Raw genomic sequence first — 23,796 nt, 5'->3', positions numbered from 1 at the left:
TAATCTGAGGTAATTCAAAGTTTTAGATTAAAATTTTAAGTCATATTAACTATGGCTTTTGTAATGATTTTGCATTGAACTATTTAAAAATATAAAAACACAGTTAGATAATATTACTTTTCTTACTGTAGAATAAAATATACACACAGCTTTAGAAGTAGAATTTCTTTCCCTGTTGGATAGTATAGTCAGCCTTTAAGTACCACTGGGTACTCAATACAAAAAGAACAAACTAAAAACAAAACAAAAGACACCCCCAAAATGTCCAAAAATTCTGAGACATTTTACACATGATTTCTAATTCTTCTTCATTATAGCACCTTGCACTTTATATTCAAATAATTAAAAAAATTAACTCATTTCTCATATAAATAAACTTCTCTCATTTGTCAAACTTAAAGAAGAACGAATTAGAGGCCAGAATAATAGCTCAATGAATCAAAGTGTATGTGTTATATGTGAGAAGCCAAGTTCAATCCTCAGCACTACATGGTCCCACAACCATGGCAAGTACTAACACTTGAGCACAAAGTAAAGAGTATCTCCTGGTGTAACCAAAAAAAAAAAAAAAAGAATAAGTAGTTTATTTTCTGGCTTTTCAAACTTTTGACTATCTCTTTTAAATATCAAGTTAAATGTCATTCCATTTAAAAATATTTTGACACCAGATGGTAAGTATACATATATAAAACATTAACGAGAGAGTTCAGGGAGATAGCAGAGGTATAAAATGCTTGCCTTGAGTATTGATGACCCCATTTTGATCCCTAGATAGCATATGTTTCCTTGAGCACTATCAGAAGTAATTCCTAAGCACAGAGCCAAGAGTAAGCCCTGAGACAGTCAGATGTGCCCCATCCCCAGCACCTTTATTCATTGAGCAAAAGATACTGGGAAGACAACTGAAATTTACTTATTTTCTACAGACTTTTGCCAATAAAAAAAATGCTTGTATATCTATTAAACTAATCCCTGGGTCCAGAGGTTTCTCTATTACCATCTTTCTTTAGCACCCCCACTTTCTTATTGACTGGAAGAGAATTTGAGGAAAACAAGATGGTGTTTATATGTAGTAGGTGCAATTCCATCTCCTTATAAAGGACCAACATCAAATTTGGGGGGCTAAATTATATCTCCTACTAAGAACACTTTTGGTATTATAAGAGATTCCAGTTTAAAGTTGTTGATTTGAAGGAAATTTCTTCAAAATACTTATTAAATGACTAGTTATTATATATTAGGATAAGGGACATATATCTTGCTATTAATACAATATACATATTATCTATCATTGTACTATAGAACATTACTAGTTAATATTTATGTAATAATTATAAATATCATAAAATAAATTAAAAATCATAAAAACACTATTGTTCCTGGTTAGAGTATTGATAGTATTGTAATAATATTCTTTTTTTTTGCATTTTTTGCATTTTGGGCCACACCCAGTGATGCTCAGGGGTTACTCCTAGCTATGCACTCAGAAATTGTTCCTGGCTTGGGGAGGCCAACTGGGATGCTGGGGGATCAAACCACAGTACATCCTAGGTTAGTGCATGCAAGGCAAATGCCCTATTACTTGCACCACCGATTCGGACCCAAGTAATAATGTTCAAAACAACAAAGTTATTTGAAATATTTACCTTCTTGGTTAGTCTTCCATAATGGCGACTTTATATACTTTTACTAAGGAAAACCGACACAAAATTTCTATAATGAAATATAGAGAATATGATATTGCAGAATAAGTGCCAATGTAATTTTAATTATGGAAACATCCTTTGTTTTACATATATGTATAAAATATATAGAAAGTACAAGGAACATAACAAATCCAACTTTGAAAACTACTACATACCTCCACGCCCAAAATTTCCAATCTCATTTGGGCCACTATTGCTATTATTGACTGGCAAGCTTGTCGCTGGCCATGAATCAGCAAGCCAAGGATAACTAGGATCACCGGCATTTAAAAGACCTGGGCGGCTAAAACAGAAATTAAAAAGAAATTGATCAATGATACTAATAAGATATTAGAGTACCTATCTTTATGCACTAAAATAGATTAAAGCATTTTAAGATGTGAATTCACTTTAAAATAAAATGTGTAGGCTGTCAAAATTTACAGAACATCAACAGTTTGTTAAGACTATATATAGATCAACCCTGTCAGCAGAAACAAGGGAGTTCTTCTGCCGGGGATTCTGCTGACACCACAGGAATTAGTCATCTACCCTGAAATTGGAAAGAATCAGTAGTATAAAAGAATCCCCAAACAAGAAGTGATGATAAATGATATCTGGAAGGGAAAAATTGCTCAGAGTGACTGCTCAATATCAGTCATTTCCATGACTTTAGGTTATTGTTTCTTGGATTCCTTCAGGCACTATACATATAAATGCCATATATATGAGTGATACATATATACATACATATATAAATACATATATACATATATCACTGCAGCACCATCCCTGTAATGAGCATCCTGCTTGGCTTAGAGCAAAAACTTATGTACAGTATTTATACTATTACAATGACAGATTATTTCTAAGCTCTCTAAAGTGCTAAATATTAGGGTTATTTTTATTAAAGTGATTAAAAGTAGATCTGATCTAGTATCTGAGTACTGTCTATCAGAAAAACTTTCTTTGCATCATAATTCATAAAATCCTATATTTAATATAGAGATAGAATTTTTGACTCCTTTCCAAATGATTAGCATATTTACAAAGAAAAAGCCACATCTATAATCATTGTACTTTTCTTTTTTGATAGACCCGTTCTCGTTGAATCCCTAAGAGAAACATGTTTCTATGGAAACTGAAATAAAAAAAAAATCCAACCACTTTTATGCTACATCCACTAGCTCTCATTAGACCTAATCTCGTTTTTACTAAGATATTGATTAAATGGGAGATTGGAAGTTATTACCAGAGCCTAATTACAATCTCCATATTGGCAAAGGAAAAATAGATGAGGATGTATGGGTTGGTTATCAGCTTTTATCAATTTCAATTGAGTATCTAAAGTTGTGGAATCCAGTCCTATCAATCTATGGCCTATTCATCATCCATGAATCATTTACTTTGTGATCGATTATATGTAATTGTTCACTCACAGCAATTTAGTGAGAGCCAATAAGGAGTCTTAAACAACAGCAACTTCATTTGCTAATGTCTAATTAATGCAATAAACATCCTGCTAACAAATGAACACATTCCTTGTGATATTTACTACTAATTTCTTCAGGGGCATCTGGGAGATATGAAACATCTGGACTTGATTCCTCTAAAGTGCACAACAGATAGATCATTAAATCTTGTGGTAAGCCATTTAATTCCTCCCAGAATTCTCAGACTTATAAGTGATCATTTATTACAATAATAGTCTTTTACAGTAGAGTTTCCCCAGACTTGGTTAAAATTAAAGTTATAAAAAAAGAATTTTTAGCCTACCTTCCATTGCTCATTAGTCCTCCATCTCCCCTTTGAAATGTTACTGTAAAAAAAGGACACATGCATACAAGTAGTCAATATTAATTACAATTTATAACAAGTACATATTGGACCTTACTGTAGAGTTGAAGCCTCTGGGAATTTTAACAAAATATAATTAATGTAATTGTTCAGAGTCAAAGAAGCAGTGTGATCTGGCCCAGAGCAAAGCAGAACTTTAACAAGACATTTTAAAATTCTTTCAGCCAAATGTATGATTAAGTTAAAGGGTAATTTGTGTTTGAATGTCAAAAACTGTTATAATCGTCATAATAGTGTTATTGGAAAATTGACACACAATATTGGACAATGATCAAATTCTGTTTTTTAAATCTCAACATATGATCTAATTAGAAGACATACAATAACAAATTGAAGCATTATTATTGTAAAGCTAATCTTTTTAAAGAAATAAGAAAAAAATCAGATATTGATGGCTGACTTATTTTTCACCACTTTGTATAGTAATAAGCACTATATAGAAAAATTAGGTTACAAGAGACACAATTATAACCACTACAAACAGTAGGATTAATACAACTAAAATCATGCAAATTACTTAAAAATTAAATCTTAAAATCTTACACAACAATAGTCTGTAGTGTTTATAGAACTATTATAACAAGCTAGAAGAACCAGGCATGCAGTAATGCCATAGCTGTAGAATAAACTTTTTATCTGATTCCATATTACAAAACTAACAAGATAATGGGCTTCAAGGAATGGATGAAAATTATAAGTTTATATCAGTACCAGTATAGAACTATCATCCCTTACCCAAATATCTTTTAGGCCAAATATATTGAGTTCAAAATATTTCCATGTTGAGAAAGGTAATATATCGCATACTTCAAAAAGCATTTGCAAAATTTCACTCAAAGTTACTGTATGTTTTTGAAGCCCAGTGTGAACATTCATAGTTACTAAGATAAGTCTCACAAAATAGTTTCATTTTAATTTGCATTAAATTTTAACATCACCTTGGATTTGGATAAGGGAATATTGGCACTTTGGAAATAGATATGGTGCAGTAACATTTTATCTTAAAATATGTAAGCCCTTAGTCTTGCCTCCATCTAAAATAGAAATATTTGAAGGAAAGACAGACAGGAGCCTGAGCAACAGTATAGGTTATAGGGCATTTGCCTTGCATGTGCTAATTTGGGTTCAATTCTTGGCACCCATATGGTGTAGGGAATCCCTAAACATAAAGTCAGGCATAAGTGCCAACACTGCCAGATGTGCCCCCACAGTGAAAAAAAAAACACACAAACATTGACAAAATGACTCAACTAAAAAAGCACAGACAAAATTGTTGAAAAGTTTATGGGTTGTAAGATCATCATTCTGACAATTACATGATGATTTCACTCAATAAATTTACAAAAATGCTATGAATTGTCGTTGTGACTATGTTAATGACAGGCACTGAAAATGTGCTCTTTATGGCTCTGTAAAGAAATCTTTTTTTTTTTTTTGGTTTGGTTGTTGGTTTTGGTTTTTGAGCTACACTCGGGAAGGCTCAGGGATTATTCCTGGCTCTGCTCTCAGAAATTGCTCATGGCAGGATCCTGGAACCATATGGGACTTATATGGGGCTCCGGGGATAACCCGGTTCAATCCCAGGTCTTCTGCATGCAAGGCAAACACCCTACCCCTATGCTATCACTCTAGTCCCGAGAAATCTTAATTTACATGATCTCCTTACCCTTTCACTAATTTTCTGTAACCAGAACAATAATACTTATAAAATAAAGGAGAATTAAAGCACCATAAAAAATTGAGTTATATTAAAGTTTTATATACTAACCAATGGTAAATTATTAATATATTATCAATTTTAAACTATTATGATTTAAACTAGTATCATTAAAAAGAAATTCAAATGATCAACAAGGAAATAAAAATATAAACACCAGGGAAAGGCAAATCAAAATACAAAGGTATGTTTGTGTTCTTTAGCTTGGCTACTGTTAAAATTATAAATTAACGGGGCCGGCGAGGTGGCGCTAGAGGTAAGGTGTCTGCCTTGCAAGCGCTAGCCAAGAAAGGACCGCGGTTCGATCCCCCGGTGTCCCATATAGTCCCCCCAAGCCAGGGGCAATTTCTGAGTGCTTAGCCAGGAGTAACCCCTAAGCATCAAATGGGTGTAGCCGAAAAACCAAAAAAACAAAAACCAAAAAAACGAAAACAAAAATTATAAAGTAACATGCACTGGGAAGAAGAAGGGGTGGGGGGGAATGGAAGCCCTGTGAAATTTGAACTATTGTGAAATGGCAGAACTATGTTGAAAAATATATATTTAAAACTATATAAAAACTTAATTTAAAATATAAATATTGTGTGATCCAGAAATTCTATATTTGGGTGTAAATCTAAAACACCTGAAATAAATAAATAAATAAATAAGAGCAATCAAAGATATAGGCACACACAAACTTTTATATCAGTAATTTAAACACTGATTAAATGCAAGTTTTTGATAAGTAAAAAGGTATAGTAATGGCATATATAACTTAACCTTAAAAAGGAACAAGATTGACATGCTGAAACCTAGATCCATGCTGTATGAGATAAGCCAGTCACAAAGAAAGAAAACTACATATGAATCAATTTATATGAGATACTTAAAGTAGAAAAATTAGAGATCCAGAAAGTCAAACAGTAGTTGGGAAATGCAAATGGGGAAGTGAAAAATAGTTTTCAGTTTTAGAATATGAAATTATTAATGGAAATAGGTGAGAATGTTTAAATATTTATTGTATAACATCATACATATATGTGTGCCACTAAGCCATCTACTCATGAAAAGTCAGGAAGTAAATGTTAGGGCTAAAAGTGACAGTAGAAAGCTCAAGGTACTTATTTTGCATTTAGCAAATCATGTTCAGTGTCTGGCATCATAGACAGTTCTTGGACACTGCAAGAATTGACCCATGGCCACAGAACCAGAGTAAATTCTGAACATCGAATAAAAAATCCCCCCAAAATAAATATTACCATAATAATTTGGAAAACATATAATTAATCAATATAAATTAAAAGACTTTTGTAATAATATAGTTTCTATAATATGGTTTCTGTTCATCAGTTGAGTGCTAAATGCCATAAGAGAAAATTCTGAATCCCAAAGAATTCAGAAGACTTAAATTTTCTACTTATACTACATTACTTATATTACATTCATTATTGAAACATTTCAAAGTTCATTATAAGTTCATTTGACTACTGATATATAAAAATTGTCTATAATGAGCTATATATTCATTAAAAATATAATAATAAATAATAAATAATAAATAAAAAGTAAAATAAATATAACATGTAACTATAATACTAACTTGTATAGTGTATAGGTAGAAATTTGTATATATGTACACCAATAAACACTCTAGCTTAATATTTTTTCAATAGTCTTTAAAAGCAGCAGAAGAATAAAGATATTTTTCTTGCTTCCTTTAACCCTTTTCAAAAAGACATTTAGATTTGTTACAGATTGAAAATATTTGACTATAATGCAAAAAGCAACTTTAGAAATAAAGATGAATTTTTTTGAGTTCTTAAAATGCAAGTCTTATGTGTTTTCTTAATCAACATCTTATGAAGGGCAGGGGGGAAAGCAACATAAAACTAAATGCCATGGGAAACTCAAAGTTGTTTCAGATAGTTTTCATTTCAAACAAATACTCAAATATTTTGAAGCTGAAAGCACAGAGGTGGGGTGAGTAGGTAGTCAGAAGTTGAATTTGAATTATGATTTTGATCTTTGTAATACAGCAACTTTTATTTATCTGAAATAATTTGGAATACATGTGTGTTTACCAAGAGTATCTGGAAGCAGTGATAGAAGTTTTTAGCTGAAACTAAACATTAGAGTGTCCCCAAAATTCTAGCAACAAAATATGTTAGGAGTTGCTCTAAATATCTTCAATAGATTAATGTATATTCATCCATATATAGGTATATATTATCTCCATATATTATATAATCTATAAAGCAAAGAGATTTTGTAAATTTATATCATACACAAAGAACCTCTACTATTATCTGGTGGCAGGATTAATCCTAATCTCATGCCTGCTAGAATTGGGGGAGAAGAGAAATAGAACTTTGGTAAATCGACATTTTGAGGTAAGGAAGCTTTCAAAGTGCCTATCTCTAGCAGGCCACATTTTTCTACTCCAAATGGAAACTTTAATGTTGCAGCCAGACTTCATTCCCTTCATGATAAGCTCTTTTTCAAATATGAATATAGATTAATCCTCTTTTAATAAGCAATAACTCAGCTCAGATAATCAGAGTACAAAAATTCCATCATATCTTCTAGCTGACTTTGTATAATTTGGTCAAATGATTTCTATTTCACCGATTTAAAAACCTATGCATGAAATGTTTAGCATTTCATAATGTGCTCACTCATTAAATTGTTTGCGTACACTGAATTTCTTAAATCTTTCAATTCTCAGAAACTAAAACTTGCCCTTTAAAAGTTAAAAAGTTGTCAGTAAAAGTTGTCACTTAATTTCTGAATAGAAAAAAATAAAAAATGTAAGTTTGAAAACAGGTAGATTCCATGAGAAAGGGAACATGCTGATTTATAAATATCTAAATATTTTGCATATCATAAAGTTTTTATAGCATTTTAAAACACAAGTTGTTGATTACTATATTCACAAATACTATATGTAAATAGTAACATATAATAGTAATAGTAATACATATAACTGTAATATATAATAAAAATTGTTTTAAAATTGTTTTAAAATTTAAAATTGTTTAAAAATGAACTAAATATTTCTGTATTTTCTGCCCAAATTGTCCATTCTATTTCATTTTATAATAACTCAGGTTGTGAATTATTTTGAAAGACATGAATTTCATATATGTTGACAAACCTATATTTAATTTTTAACAAAATTAAGGCAAATAGGATTGTGTTATTCTAGAAAATTATAAAATAACTTCATATAGGACATGAGATATGGCGTTAACTTGCCCTGTTTTATATCATCATACAAATTCATGATATGTTTGAAGAACTTAAAAGATTTTAAGGATTTATTACATGAAGTGTAACTAAGCAAAATAGGAAATTAGTAATATTCTGTAGTAAAAATTTCCAATTCCTGTACTGTAAAAATATGCAACATTTAAAGTTAAATTTTTTGCTAAAATTACTCCAAGTTTAAATTTGCATTTGATTTTTAAAGTTGCCAAATTTTAAAGTCTTTAATCTACAAATGATCTCTGAAACATGTTAATATAATTTACCAAACTGTATCATACTGAATAGCAAATTTTCTTTTCTCTCTAAGCACTAAAATATAATTTTTCCATCATAAAAAGTCAGACTAACAATAATAACATTGGCAAATATGCACAGTGACAGTGTTAAAGAAAAAAAAAAACAACAGTGTTAGAGTTAGATTTCACCCAGAGAAATACTTATTCCTCTGACTACAAGTCAAGGTCTTCTTTATTATACCTTACTTTGTTAATTAAAAAGAGAGTAGGAATAAAGTAGGAAATACGGAATTTTGTAAAAATATTTCCAATGCTTTGCAATTCTATTTAAGTTTGGCCTCCTTTATTAAGCTGTATGTCTTTTAATATATTCATATATTTAATATATGAATATAAAATATATTAAAAACTCCATGAAATATTTAAGTATATTCTAAAATAATAATTTTTAAACTTATGTTTAAAATAAATGAAATACCCTTTTATAAATTAATTTTTTTGTTTTGTTTCGTTTTGAGGTCACACCCAGTGGTACTCAGGGGTTACTCCTGGCTCTGTGTTCAAAAATCGCTCCTGGCAGGCACGGGGACCATATGGGATGCCAGGATTCGAACCACTTCTGTTGGATCGGCTACATGCAAATGCCCTACCACTGTGATATGTCTCCAGCCCCTTTGTAAAACTTCATATTGAAATAAAGGTCTAATACCTTTAACTATAGTTTGAAGTTTCTGTCTGTCTGTCTGTCTGTCTGTCTGTCTCTTCCCCCTCTCTCTCCCTCTCTCTCTCCTTCCCCCCACTATGGTTTGCACTACTGTTAGCGAAGGGGTGCCATGCATGTCATTTTTTTTCTTTTTTTTCTTTCTTTTTTAGGTTTTTGGGCCACACCTATTGATGCTCAGGGGTTACTCCTGGCTATGCGCTTAGAAATCACTCCTGGCTTGGCAGATCATATGGGGTGTGGAACATCGTCCATCCTGGACCCGCTCCATGCAAGGCAAACACCCTACCACAATATCTATATTTTAAACATTACTATAAAGTAATATATATAGTAAAAATTATAGTAGTAAAATTATGAATCAAATATACTACTGTATAATTAAATAAAATTCATTAAAATTATAGTTGTAAAATTATAAAATGTGGTTTGTCTCATAAGAAAACTCACTTTGTATTCACTTTACTGGGTTTTGGTCATTATAATTGTTAAATTCCTAAAATTCCCATATAAAATTTTATAAACACAAATAAAAACAGAGCCCAAACAGAAGAATTATAAAAGTATAATACACTTGGAGGAATATAAATTAGCAGAGTCCAAACAAGAGAATTATAAATGTATAATATACTTTCAGGAAAATAAAATATGTATGCAACATTTGAAATTTAAACACGATAAGAAAAATTTTTAATAATCATTTCTATTTAAATATTCATAGTGTGGGGCCGAAGAAATAACATGGAGATAGAGCATTTGCCTTGCATGCAGAAGAATGGTGGTTTGAATCCCGGCATCCCATATGATAACCTGAGCCTGCCAGGAGCAATTTCTGAGTATAGGGCCAGGAGTAACCCCTAAGCATTGCCGGATGTGACCCAAAAAACCAAGATAAATAAATAAATAAATGAATGAATGAATGAATGAATGAATATTCATAGTGTGATGAGGTTTAGAAACATTAGAAAAGCAAATGTATAACTCCAAATAGTATTCCAAAGATTAGAAAATAAAATTTGATTAAAAACAAAATTAAGTAAGCACTAAATAGAAAGCTTTATATGAATAAGCATTTTATCTGATCACATTACTGAACTATATATTTTTGCTCTCAAGTTAAAGAAGAACAAAACTATAAAAAATTCAAAGGTATAGGATGAGAAATTTATGGAGAAAAATGTGTACAATATATCTCCAAGTCATATATGAAATTGTAGGTATCTCTGGTTTGGATTGTCATGTGTTTTTTACTTAGGAGAAAAGTACAGTACTAGCTAGAAGGTAAATTATTAGCTAAAGGTGAAACCATTCTGAGAGTTAGCAATATATCAATTAAGTCTAAAGGTTTGAAAGGCTTCTCTCTGACTTGGCCTGATTCCAGTATATTTGAAGGGCATAACACCTTCTGAGTTAGCAGTTCTTTTACAAGCAGATGGATATCAATCACAATGAGGAATGATAATAGAAAATGTACCTTTCTTGTCAAGATCAAAGACCAACAGATATTTTCAAATTAAATACCTCGGTTTTGCAGAGAACTGCTGTTTTAAAAGAAAGAATGGGGGCCAATAAGTCAGACATGATTTTATCAAAACCCAGGCCTACTAATTTTCAAGGAGTGAGTGTAGAAAGATAAAAATGTAACATCTGAAATGTGACTACTGAAGAACTTTACACTAAATTCATTTGCATAGTCAATCTTACTATTTTTCCCAAATCGAAAGAAAAAGGAAAATAAATCACAAAACATTGTTTCAGTTAAATCAGTTATTTATGTTTTGTATGATTGCTCTGAATGTGCCACAGAGAAAAAAATGTAGCATGGAATTTTGATGAACAATACCATCAGAATAAAAGTAGGGGACTTTAAAATAGTACATGAACATTTTAGTCATGTTAAAAAAATCTAACACTGAGTGTTTGCTATCACCTCTCTTTTGTGGAGAAAACCTCAGTATTATGCTACAGAAGTAAGAGTACAAGGCCCAAGAAAGCAGGTGGGTTACAATCATTAGGGAATGAATGGATATCAGCTTACAAAACATGAAATCCTCCAATTTAATGGATATGCTATGCTATTTTGTCGAGTCTGGGTACTTATAACTTGAACTAGTAACTAATAAACTATTTTTGTAAGATATAGCAGGAACCACAATAGCATAATCAAATTACCATCTGCTATAAGTTAACAAGCAGGATAATACAATTAGTGCTATTCCTTATATATTCCATTACTTAACAACCCAGCAATTTAGAAAATTATCAGCTATATACCTTCGCTTAAAGGCTTAACAACAAAATCTTTCTCAAAAATCACTTCCAAGGATAGGTATGATTCTTATCCTTAGAAATTAGAAATAAAAAGATGAGATAAAATATCTCAACCTTTCTAAGTACATGTCAGGTGATTATAAAGTAAATTTTCTCCCTTGTAAATTCTGAAAGTGTGAACATTTGAGAGGTAACTTGTTTTCCTGATTGTAGTGGATAATGAAAGTAATGAAAATTAATTGCTTTAGAACCTGGAGACTATAGGTCTGGCCTAGTCTGGCCAATCCAATGCTGGGTGCAGTTTTAGTGGCCCCTTGGCCCCTTTTATGCATTCAGCTCTGGAGGATCCTAAATATTGCAATGATTTGGCCTGGGGCTCACCAACAATGCATGGACAGAGAAGCAACCCATGAAAGGTTCAGTTTGCAGAAAATTGCAGGTTGGGCCTAAGGTCTCATGCGTATGCTTTTGAATATGCCCCCTCCACTCTTCAAAAAGAAATGAATTGCAATTAAATATTGGAACATTAAATTTCAGTATTGACATCTTTTTTTTTTTTTTACTTTCCATTGCTTTTTGCTTCTCATTCCAATTTCTTTTTTTCCCCTCTATGTTTACTCATTTCTTTGTAAGATGCAGAAATATACTGAAGGCCACCATTTTGGATATTCTTGAAAAACAATATTGTATTCTAAGAAAGAACATTTTATAAACAACTAATCATGAGGGGTAGTTTTTTTTCTTCTGAATTAATTTTCTTTTACTTTTCTTTGGAATATACTGGTATTTTCACCTTGAAACAGAGATCTTGTTTATGTTAATAGACATCACATAATTCTTTCCTAAATGGTCATGGAATCTGCTTGAGAGTTTAAATTTGTTTTCAACATTATCCAGAAGAGCTTTTCTAATAGGAGTGGGGCCACACCTGGTGGTGCTCAATGGTTACTCCTGGCTCTGTGCTCAGAAATCGCTTCTGGCAAGTTCAGGGAACATATGTGATACTGGGGATTGAACCCAGATCTATCCCAGGTTGGCTGCAGGCAAAGCAAATGCCCTGCTGCTGTGCTATTCGCCCGGCCCCATAGAAGAGCCATTTTTTTTTTTAAATTGCTGATGGTTTATTGAAATACTAGAAAGTTATATCCTAATCCTTTTTTCCCCTGAGCAATTTAATAGTGATTTAATTTAAATTCACTTCTCAGTTAATTATAACATGTAAAATATAAAGTCTATGTGTATGTGTGTATGTGTCTTTTAAAAATTCTAAAAATAAGGGGCCAGAGATATGCTACAGCGGCAGGGCATTTGCCTTGCATGTAGCAGGTCCAGGAGGGATCTGGTTTAATCCCCGGCATCCCGGATGGTCCCCCTAGCAAGGAGTGATTTTTGAGTATATAGCCAAGAGTAACCCCTGAGTGTCACTGGATGTGGCCCCCAAAAAAGTTTCTAAAAAAATTAAGATTATATTAGTGTGTATCCATTGCATATACAAGCAAAAATGTTAATCTCATGGGGCTAAGATAATATAGTTGAAAGCAAATGCATTTGATAAGGTTAATTATAGTATGACTTAGAAAGAAGATGCTTAAAATAAGTCAAAATTATTTATTCACTTATTTTTCTGTACCATTTTTTCTCTTATAGTTTTTTTTCCATTTTATCACAACCCTAATGATAAAACAAAAGTTTTTTTTAGGTGGAAATATTTTCTTACCAGCATAATTACTGAGTCCCTTTCTCTTCTTTCTTCGCCAATACAACCAGATGCTAAAACCCATCAAAATTACCCAACAGGCACCACCAATACCAGCGATAAAGGCTGGCTGCTTCACAACATCAGTGATTTGTTCAGTTATGCTGTTATTATTTTCAGTAATGACAACTTCATTACGTCCTCCTAGGAGAAAAAAAAAGTGTTTGAATTAAAGACTAATATAAAAATAAACACAAGAAAACAAACACGATGGAACAAAGCAAGTGAAAATTAGTAAGTTTATTTGAAGGCAGTCATGTGCTTTTCACAGTTAGGATATGCATATCTTGTAATTCACAGAAGAAGAATCAAATTATGAGTTTGAAATCTGATTAAAAACTTTGCTCCCTTGTGTTTTGTTATACTGTGGTTAGATGCAAATCTGCTTTTAAATAAATTGAAGTTCTAGAGATTCAAATAACAGCAACTTTTCTGATTAGGTAAATCAAATTTTTATATAGTCTGGTAACAAAAGCACCCTATAATATTTAGTGTAGTATATTTGCAAGTTGTATTTCCTTCTGTAACAGAATCCAGATTTAAATGTTAATTCACATTTAAATGAATGTGAATGTTAAGTGAATTAGAATTGTGGAGACAGATGAACTAGATCTATTCTTCTGCTTTCTCCCTTCCTTCCTTCCTTCCTTCCTTCCTTCCTTCCTTCCTTCCTTCCTTCCTTCCTTCCTTCCTTCCTTCCTTCCTTCCTTCCTTCCTTCCTTTTTCTTTCTTTCTTTCTTTCTTTCTTTCTTTCTTTCTTTCTTTCTTTCTTTCTTTCTTTCTTTCTTTCTTTCTTTCTTTCTTTCTTTCTTTCTTTCTTTCTTTCTTTCTCTCTCTCTCTCTCTTCTCTCTCTCTCTCTCTCTCTCTTTCTTTCTTTCTTTCTTTCTTTCTTTCTTTCTTTCTTTCTTTCTTTCTTTCTTTCTTTCTTTCTTTCTCTCTTTCTTTCTACTTTCTTTCTTTCTTCACCTTTCTTTCTCTCTTTCTTTCTTTTTTTCTTTCTTTTTTTCTTTCTTTTTTCTTCTTTCTTTCCTTCCTTCCTTTCTTTCCTTCTCTCCTTTTTTCTTTTCTTTTTTTTTTCTTTTCCTTCATTTTTTATGCCACACCTGGTAGTGTTCAGTGCTTAGCCCTGGCTCTGTGGTCAGGGATCTCTCATTGTAGGCCCATGGGACAATGTGAAAATTTAAATATTAGGGATCAAATACAGGTCAGCCACATGCAAGGAAAAGGCCTTACATGCTATACTATTTCTCTCATCCATGACCTAATTAATAAGTTAATTATACTTTTCTAGCAAAAGAGAAGCACCATTAGACAAAGCTCTCTCTTTCTCTCTCTTACTACAGTTCTCAGACAGATGGTGGCTATGCATGGTGGCTATGTATGTTTTCTCCTTAGTTGGAGAAAAGTAAGTTTAGAAATACAAAAATTTTAGATATAGTTGAGTGGTACAGAAACAGAGCATAAATCCCAGCAAGAGGACACATGTGGTTTACTGCATTTTTTTTTCACTAAGAATGAGAACACTGGATGTGAAACATAGTGGGACAAGGCCATTATATAGAGAAGGTTCAAAGGGCTAGGTACATGACTTACATTGTCATACACTAGTCTGAGCATCAAGTGATAGAATGTCATCAGGACCTAGACTCAATTACTTTGACTGTACATTAAACTTTAATTTCTGGAGCATTGACATTTTGTATGCACATATTTCATACTATTCTCAAGAACCAATGTTTTTGAAAATAAAAATACTTTCACACTAACAAACATAAACAAAAATTCATATAATCTTTTATATTTTACCAAAGAACTTAGACATTCTATAATCTTCTCAAAGGAATGAAAATTATAATAATTATGAAAACAACTTACATTGAATTAATAAATATAAATATATGCATTTACTGATATACAGTATGTATCATAATAAATTAAAATAAACTTTTATACTATAAAACTAACAAGAAGTGAAGTGTATAGTGAGAATAAACCAGAATAATAGGGATATCTGCTATGAAGGATAGAATTTGATGTTTAGTGGTGATTTTAATATATATTTTACATGTGTTAATTTCTGGAAGCAGGCCTGGATCATGTATAATTATATAATACATTACTTCTAAAACTTACTTTTTATAGTTACTAGTATTTTCTTATATATATATATTTCATTTCGAAATAGGTTTTATATTAAATTCCAGAATAAAAAGGCAGTTTTACTAATATGTTGAACCTAGCTTATTTTTATATTGTTGGTCCTTTAATGTTAAAAAATGAGAGAAATAGAATATTTGTCACAAATACTGGCAGAGGTGTGAAGAAGAGGGGCATTGGTGGTTGGAATGTTGCACTGGTGAAGGGGAGTATTCTGTTTATAACTGAAACCCAACTACAAATATGCTTGTAATCATGGTGCTTAAATATATTGTTAGTCCTTAATATTATACATTTAAATATTTAAAAATAAAACTATCTTATATTTTAAATAGAACTTATATATGGTGTTTTTAACTACTAGTAATTAAAAAAGGAAATACACATCACAGAAAAAATAGGGCAAAATTATACTTCATTCTGTGCAAAAGGTTACAAATATCCTATTTAATGCAACACAATATTTATATTACTTAAGAGGCATGGTTATCTCTTATGCTGCTGATATTTTTGAAACAATACTGTCAGTTAGAATAATTAGAGCATATCCAATGAATGTTTGTGACCTATAATGTTCTATTGTCCTTGCTGATGATATATATAATGATATATAATGTCCTTTTCCCATTGGAGGGTAATGAAGAACAAAACCAATTTTGTTGGAATAAAAATTAATTTGTCACATCAGATTCAATTGTTTCTATTACTGTGAAAATGTGCAGCTGTTATACATAATTATCAACTATGTAAGGTAAATGTGAAATGGCAAAAGATTAGGAGACAATAAATATAAGATTAGTATGACCGCTGAAAATACATTCAATGTAAATATGCTATGACATATTATTTAATATTTATATCTGAAATATATTTGATCACATTTTGTGTGTAAGAAAATAAAAAACAACTATGACAGCCTTGTGTAAAAATCAATTTAGTGGAAATTAAGCACACACATACACACACACTTAAGTGGCAGGAGCAATACACTGCGGGTAGGGCATTTGCCTTGCTCGTGGCTGACCTAGGACTAAACTAGATTCAATCTCCTACATCCTATATGGTACCCCAAGCCTACTAGGAGCAATTTCTGAGCACAGAGACAGGAGTGACTGCTGAATACCACCATGTGTGTCCCCAAAACAGAAATAAAACAAATAAAAACCAATACACTTAGGCATATATATGGTAATTTAAAATATACATTAACGATAACAATGTTATTTACTTGGATACAATAAAAATAATACGTAGTGTAGCGTAGACATATCTAAATTTATCAAGCATAAATGTATCAGATATAAAAAATAATTTAATTAATACTAAGGGGTAATAAGATAGACCTGAGTCACTTCAAGCACTTTCCCCAGTACTGGATAGACAATAAAGGAAAAACAAATTAAACAGAAAGGTGATTAACCATCACAGAATTACCTCTCAACTAAGTAATATACTCATGTAGATAAGGCTATCAGACAAGATGTTTAGGTAGACAAGCAGGGATAATTTAAAGAAACCATTAAAGGTTTCTTTAATAGAACAATAGGTATTAAAAAGAAGTAAATATCTTGATGACAAATAATCGTTCTCTGAGTCAAAATGTGCATTCATGTGTATGTATGTGAGCTTGATTCAAGTGTCACAATTTTATTATCTGAAAATATAGTAAATATTGCATAAATATTAAATAGGAGAAATAAAGATAATTATTAGGTTATTTTTATGTCATAGAGAAAGTAAAATAATTGCATTATACTTGAAATGAATGTTTTCATCGACCACTTTAAAGGCTTTCAATACTTTGGGAAACTGGATTTAATAGTATATTGGTTATGGGTTTGCCTTGAATATGGACATTCACATTAGATGTTTGCACCCTTATTGTCCTGCCAGCCCACCAGGAATGATCTCTTATCAGAGAACCAGGAGTAAACCAGAGCATAGTTGGGTGGGCCCCAAAAGGAAAACAAAGAAACAAAGAAATAAAAGAAAGGATTCCAGTACTCTCTAAATTATAGGAGCTAATTTATTTCCATTTGGTTTCAAATAAAGTAATTGGACTTTATTGACATAAAGTTCTCAATTCTTAATTATGAGGATATTTACTTAGTAACAAAGTAATCTAATATTTCACATTAAATACAGAAAATAAGTCCTATAATTAAAGAATGGGTAAAAGTACTCACACAAAGCAAATGTAAAATATTAGTGTACTAATATTAAAATTTCAGAATACAAAATCTTTTTTTTTTTTTTTTTGGTTTTTGGGCCACACCCGGTGACGCTTAGGTGTTACTCCGGGCTATGTGCTCAGAAGTCGCTCCTGGCTTGGGGGACCATATGGGACGCCGGGGGATAGAACCGCGGTCCATCCTAGGCTAGCGCAGGCAAGGCAAACACCTTACCTCTAGTGCCACCATGCCGGCCCCTACAAAATCTTTTTATGAAATAAAATGACACATGCAAAATGAAATTCACCCAGAAGACATAATTACAAAGTGTGAGCACTTTAAGAAAAGTGAAAGAAAATAAATCAAACAAAACATATAGACATAGGGCTGAAAATAGTAAAAGGCTTAAGGTGCTTGCTTTATATGTGGCCAACTCTGATTCAATGCTCTACCATAGACGAACAGTTTTATCAAGCATTACTAGGAATGACCACTGTGCAAAAAACTAGGGGAAGCACTGAGCACATGTTGTATGAGCCAAAATAAAAGGAAAATTATATGAACAAAAAATATACACATTTATACTATAATATACATTATAACTATATATGGTAAACTATTCCCAGTAATGTTATTAATTGAAAAAAATAAAATACCATTATATGGTAATATTAGTATAGGACAAAGATCATGTACCCTAAATGTATAAATAAATCTTTTTTTTTTTTTTTTGGTTTTTGGGCCACACCCAGTGACGCTCAGTGGTTATTCCTGGCTATGTGCTCAGAAGTCACTCCTGGCTTAGGGGACCATATGGGACGCCAGGGGATCAAACCGCGGTCTGCCCTAGGCTAGCACTGGCAAGGCAGACACCTTACCTCTAGCGCCACCATGCCGGCTCCTGAATAAATCTTTCTAATCAGTAAGAGGAGGCACATTTTTTAGAAAGCAAATATTTAAATAATTTATTAAAGAAAATATGCAAATAGTCAATAAGAACATGGGGAGGTGCTCCATTTTACTATTTCCCAGAGAAAATGAACTTTAAAACTATGAAATATTTGTTTCACATTCATTAATAAGGTAAGATTCACTAAATAGTAATACATAACAATAATATTGCAGAAAACTTCAATAGTCTTTGCTATTCTGAGTACGTATATTTGTGCAACTCAAAATGTTTAGCAGTTTTCTATAGATTTTAAAATATAAATCCTATTATGTAGAATTTCTACAGCTTAATATATCCTCTAAGTAAATAAAAACATGTCTCAAAAAGAGCTACATAAGAATGTTCATAATCAAAAATATGATAAGCAAAATACACAGTAGTAAGATAATTGGGTACTTCTAAACTAATCAAATGTACAATTAAATGATATGTGCATAAGAAAATCTCAAAAAATAATGTGAAAGTAGTCAAACACAAAACAATATAATCTATATGATTATATATGCTTATATATATCAGGAGCAGGGGAATTTTTTCTGGTACCTTTATAGTAAATATACAGATTTTATTTGTTGTTTTTTTTTTGGTTTTTTTTTTTTGGTTTTTGGGCCACACCCGTTTGACGCTCAGGGGTTACTCCTGGCTATGCGCTCAGAAATCGCCCCTGGCTTGGGGGGACCATATGGGACGCCGGGGGATCGAACCGCGGTCCTTCGTTGGCTAGCGCTTGCAAGGCAGATACCTTACCTCCAGCGCCACCTACCCGGCCCCAATATACAGATTTTAAACAGAATGTATATTCCTCAACAACTCTCTCATTTTGTATTTTCTTCCAATGACACTAAGTTTATTATTGAAAATACTGACTTCAAGAATTTCAAAATAAATTTTCATGTTTGGGAAGTTGAGCTGGAGGAGATAGTACAGTGGAAAGAAAACATGACTTGTAAGAATTCATTAATATAAACAACCATTGTCCCTACATGATATTATGTACCTAAACTCATAAGCATGTAAACTGTTAAGTATACATATATTGGGAGGACTTTAAAATTAAAATCCACTTCATTAGCACTGACTGATACTCAACAAAGACTACATAGGGTGCTACTCACCTATTATTATTGGTTGTGGATCGCTTTTAACTCCAACCCCTGCACTGGTACTGGCTGCAACCTCTACCCGGTATTGAATACCTGGGAAGAGTCCACCAATAATTACAGAACGGATGGCTGCATCCACAGTTTTGTTAATATGAAAACGAGTTTCATTTCCCAGGCACCATATCTAGAGAAATATAAAGTGAATAACAGAAAGCATTTATAAGTATCCCTTTTGATAATAAGATTATAATAAATTATTTTTTGTAGTGGGGCATATATTCTCTAGGATTATAGAGCATTAGTAAGTTACATTGTCCACATACTCATTTCTATAGTTTACATAAAATATACTTAATAATACACATTTAAATATAGCTAAAATAAAAGGAATATTCATGTATACTATATATGTATAGTATATGTATACTATATACCTGTATACTAAAGAAAAAATAGGAGACTATAAATTTGGTACCTTTTAAATCTCACTACCAATATTACCAGTAAATGCTCAGGATGATTCAGTTAGATCAGGGGTCTCAAACTCAATTTACCTGGGGGCTGCAGGAGGCAAAGTCAGGGTGAGGCAGGACCGCATAAGGGATTTTGCTTACCAAACGGAACTGCTCGGGGTATGCAAATGTTTAATGCGATTTTATCTTACTAATGCGATTTTTATTGTGATTATTCGGTAAGCGAATACTGCGATATTTGAAGGCCGGCTGCGGGCCACAAAATGTTGTACGGAAGGCCGCAAACGGCCACGAGTTTGAGACCCCTGAGTTAGATGGTACAATGATTTTCTAACTACCTCTGGAAAATGGTTCTCAGTTGCAAACAGCATTTGGGTCTAGCATAATTTTGTCGCTTAATTCTTTTATCAAGATTTACTATCCCCTAGCATGTTATAACACCAGGTAAATAAGAGTTTAAATATCAAAGGTATATAGTTATACATATGAGTTATTTATATTGCATTTAAAAAATACTAACAGAGTAGTTAACTAGATTAATTGAGCTAAGTAAAAAAGCATTGACTAGAAGAAACTGAAGTCAATATTTGCATGGGCAGTAATAAATCTTGAGTAATCATAAAAGATATACACATAATGTGAATATACTGGCACAAAAACTTTAATATTTATGCATTAGGTTCAAAAACAAAACACATTAGGGGATTTTGGGATGTAGGTATATAGTGCAATAAAATAGTTTATGCAATTACAATATATTCCAAATATGATATATAAAATTGTAACCAAATTTAACATAAACATAAATATTTTGCTTTGGACATATAAAAGCTTATACAATTTATATAATTATACTGTTCTAATGAATTGTTTCTTTTATTTACTATTATACTAACTTGTGATTAATGGAAGCAATTTGCTTCTCACCAAAGTTTTCACTTTGTTACAGAATATCATAATCTCATTTGGGTGAAAAAAGGTCCACTTTACAAAAATAAATCGTTAAAATAATTAAAGTAGGGGCCCGAATGATAGTGCTAGAAGTAAGGTGTCTGCCTTGCAAGCGCTAGCCTAGGATGGACCGCGGTTTGATCCCCCAGCGTCCCATATGGTCCCCCCAAACCAGGAGAGATTTCTGAGCGCATAGCCAGGAGTAACCCCTGAGCGTCACCTGGTATGGCCCCAAAACAAGCAAGTAAGCAAACAAACAAACAAAAACCAAAAAAATTTAAAGTAAATGCAAGTTTAGGTTATTTTATTTCAAATGACACAAAAGTAACACCCAACCCCGCTAAAACATATACACACATATTCATACACATGTGATTGCTGTCATTTGTGTGGTTTGTTTTTGAGCTTCACTGGTGGTGGTCAAGTTTACCCATGAGTCTGTCCTGAGGAGCTGCTCCTGGAAGAGGTAGGGGTCTGAGGAACCATATAGGATGCAAGGGATCAAAGCTGAAGTCATGTGCATAGCTGCCAGTCAAGTTCCCTACCTATTGTACTGTTACTTAAACCTCCATAATTATTGCTTTAATTCTCTGTCCAGCACTTGAAAACTTGATTCTATGAAATTAAACTATTATAAAAGCAATTATACTTTTATTTGTTAGGCACTTTTTCTTATAATGTTAGGGAAATAATTTTAAAATACATGCTTGGGCCAGAGCATGTGAACAATGGATAGGGTTGCCTTGCACGTGTTTAACCCGGTTTGATCCCTGGCATTCCATATGGTCCCCAGAATCTGCCAAGAGTGATTTTTGAGTGCAGATCCAGGAATAATCCGAAGCCCCTTTGGGTGCGGTTGAAAAACCAAAAATAAAATGCATGCTTAACTATATTTTCCATTTGCTGCCATAGGATATTAACAAGCCATTTTATTTTTCCTGCATATAACACTATCCACAATGGTTTAATGAAATTATGCAATCTAATTTCATATTCTAATTATGAATTTTTTGTGAGGTGAGGTGATATATCTAGTTTTCTATTTTCATAAATTTCTCTGATGGGATACTGTCAGATTTCTATAACATAGTTATTTTAACACAGAATCATACTTGTGATATTTTGCAAGTTTTAAAAAGAAGTTTTATACTCACATTCAAAAATTAATATCACAGTCACCTAATAGTTTCTCAAAGTTAACCATTCTCTGCATCTTAAATACCAAATGATAACCAAGAAACAATGAATATATATATTTTAAAATAGCAAGTTCACCAGTGAAAATGTGATATTACTATTTTTCAATATTTTCGTTTTATTAAAATATTTATTTATTTGAAAGTGTAATACTGTATGAACTCTCAATAATAAGATTTTTAAAAAATAATTAAAAGTGAAATAGGCAGACCCTAATTTAAGTGTTGAAGTTGTCTATCCTATTAATGCCATACTAATCTAAAAATTCCTAAATTGTTTTTTTTTCCATCCTTGGGAATACAGCTTAGAATATTACTTTCTAGGGGCTGGGAAGGTGGCGCTAGAGGTAAGGTGTCTGCCTTACAAGCGCTAGCCAAGGAACGGACCGCGGTTCGATCCCCCGGCGTCCCATATGGTCCCCCCAAGCCAGGGGCGATTTCTGAGCACATAGCCAGGAGTAACCCCTGAGCGTCAAACGGGTGTGGCCCAAAAACCAAAAAAAAAAAAAAAAAAAAAAGAATATTACTTTCTAATGCCTATTAGACAGAAAACTATTAATAAACATAAAGGCATTTTTGGCGATGACAGTTTCCTTATTTACCCTATACCCCATCTCTTTGAAATTCCCGAACTTCTGGAAGCAAATCACATAGAAAACTACTCTATTATAATTTAATTGTTTATTGAGTATATGTGTTATCTATGATTTTGGAATTAGTCTAATCACCTTACTTTCCCTTTATTGACAGTCTCACCAAAGTGTAAATATATACTCTATACTCAGATTCAGTGAGAGGGTTACAAGAGCATGTCTCTTCCATTATATGTGAGAGACTCTTTTGGGAACTCTAAAAACTTTCTCCACGCAGATCCTACCTTGTATTCTTGAATAATTCCATTCTGATGATCTGGAGGAGGAGGGTCCCAGGAAACACTAATACTTGTGCTATTGTGACTTCCAACAGTCAGCACAGTAACAGACTGCGGAGGGGCACTTGGGGCTGCAGAAAAGTAATTAGAATAGACAGAGACTTAAGTGTTTGTTGCACATTAAAGCGTCTTACAGAACATAAACATGAGCATAAAATTTGTGAGGTTCTAGGTTCCACTCATTATGAATGTACATGGTGCTGAATTATGAGTTATACCTTTTAAATATGGATGTTAGTTTAAGGTAAATATAAAATATTTTTAAAATATATACTTGATATATAACATCTAACATGTTAGTGAATCTTTCTGAATGGCCAGTCTTGATCACTGTTTCTTTAGATTATAATAATCTCAAAGAAAAAAATT

The 23,796-nt window shown here is 32.2% G+C and overlaps 1 protein-coding gene across 1 annotated transcript in view; it reads right to left on the bottom strand.

The window, feature by feature from the left end:
- Positions 1-23,796, bottom strand: part of ROBO2 (roundabout guidance receptor 2) — a 1,375,087-nt gene that overhangs the window by 56,322 nt on the left and 1,294,969 nt on the right. Inside the window, exons 15-19 of the mRNA XM_049785493.1 lie at positions 23,374-23,498; positions 19,889-20,060; positions 13,454-13,636; positions 3,462-3,504; positions 1,862-1,989 (exon numbers count right to left, since the gene is read on the bottom strand). Coding sequence (XP_049641450.1) covers positions 1,862-1,989; positions 3,462-3,504; positions 13,454-13,636; positions 19,889-20,060; positions 23,374-23,498 — 651 coding nt within the window. The remainder of the gene's footprint in view (positions 1-1,861; positions 1,990-3,461; positions 3,505-13,453; positions 13,637-19,888; positions 20,061-23,373; positions 23,499-23,796) is intronic.

Source organism: Suncus etruscus, chromosome 13, assembly GCF_024139225.1.
Source record: "Suncus etruscus isolate mSunEtr1 chromosome 13, mSunEtr1.pri.cur, whole genome shotgun sequence".
NCBI classification, from domain to species: domain Eukaryota; kingdom Metazoa; phylum Chordata; class Mammalia; order Eulipotyphla; family Soricidae; genus Suncus; species Suncus etruscus.
This window is presented reverse-complemented; position numbering and strand designations above follow the sequence as displayed.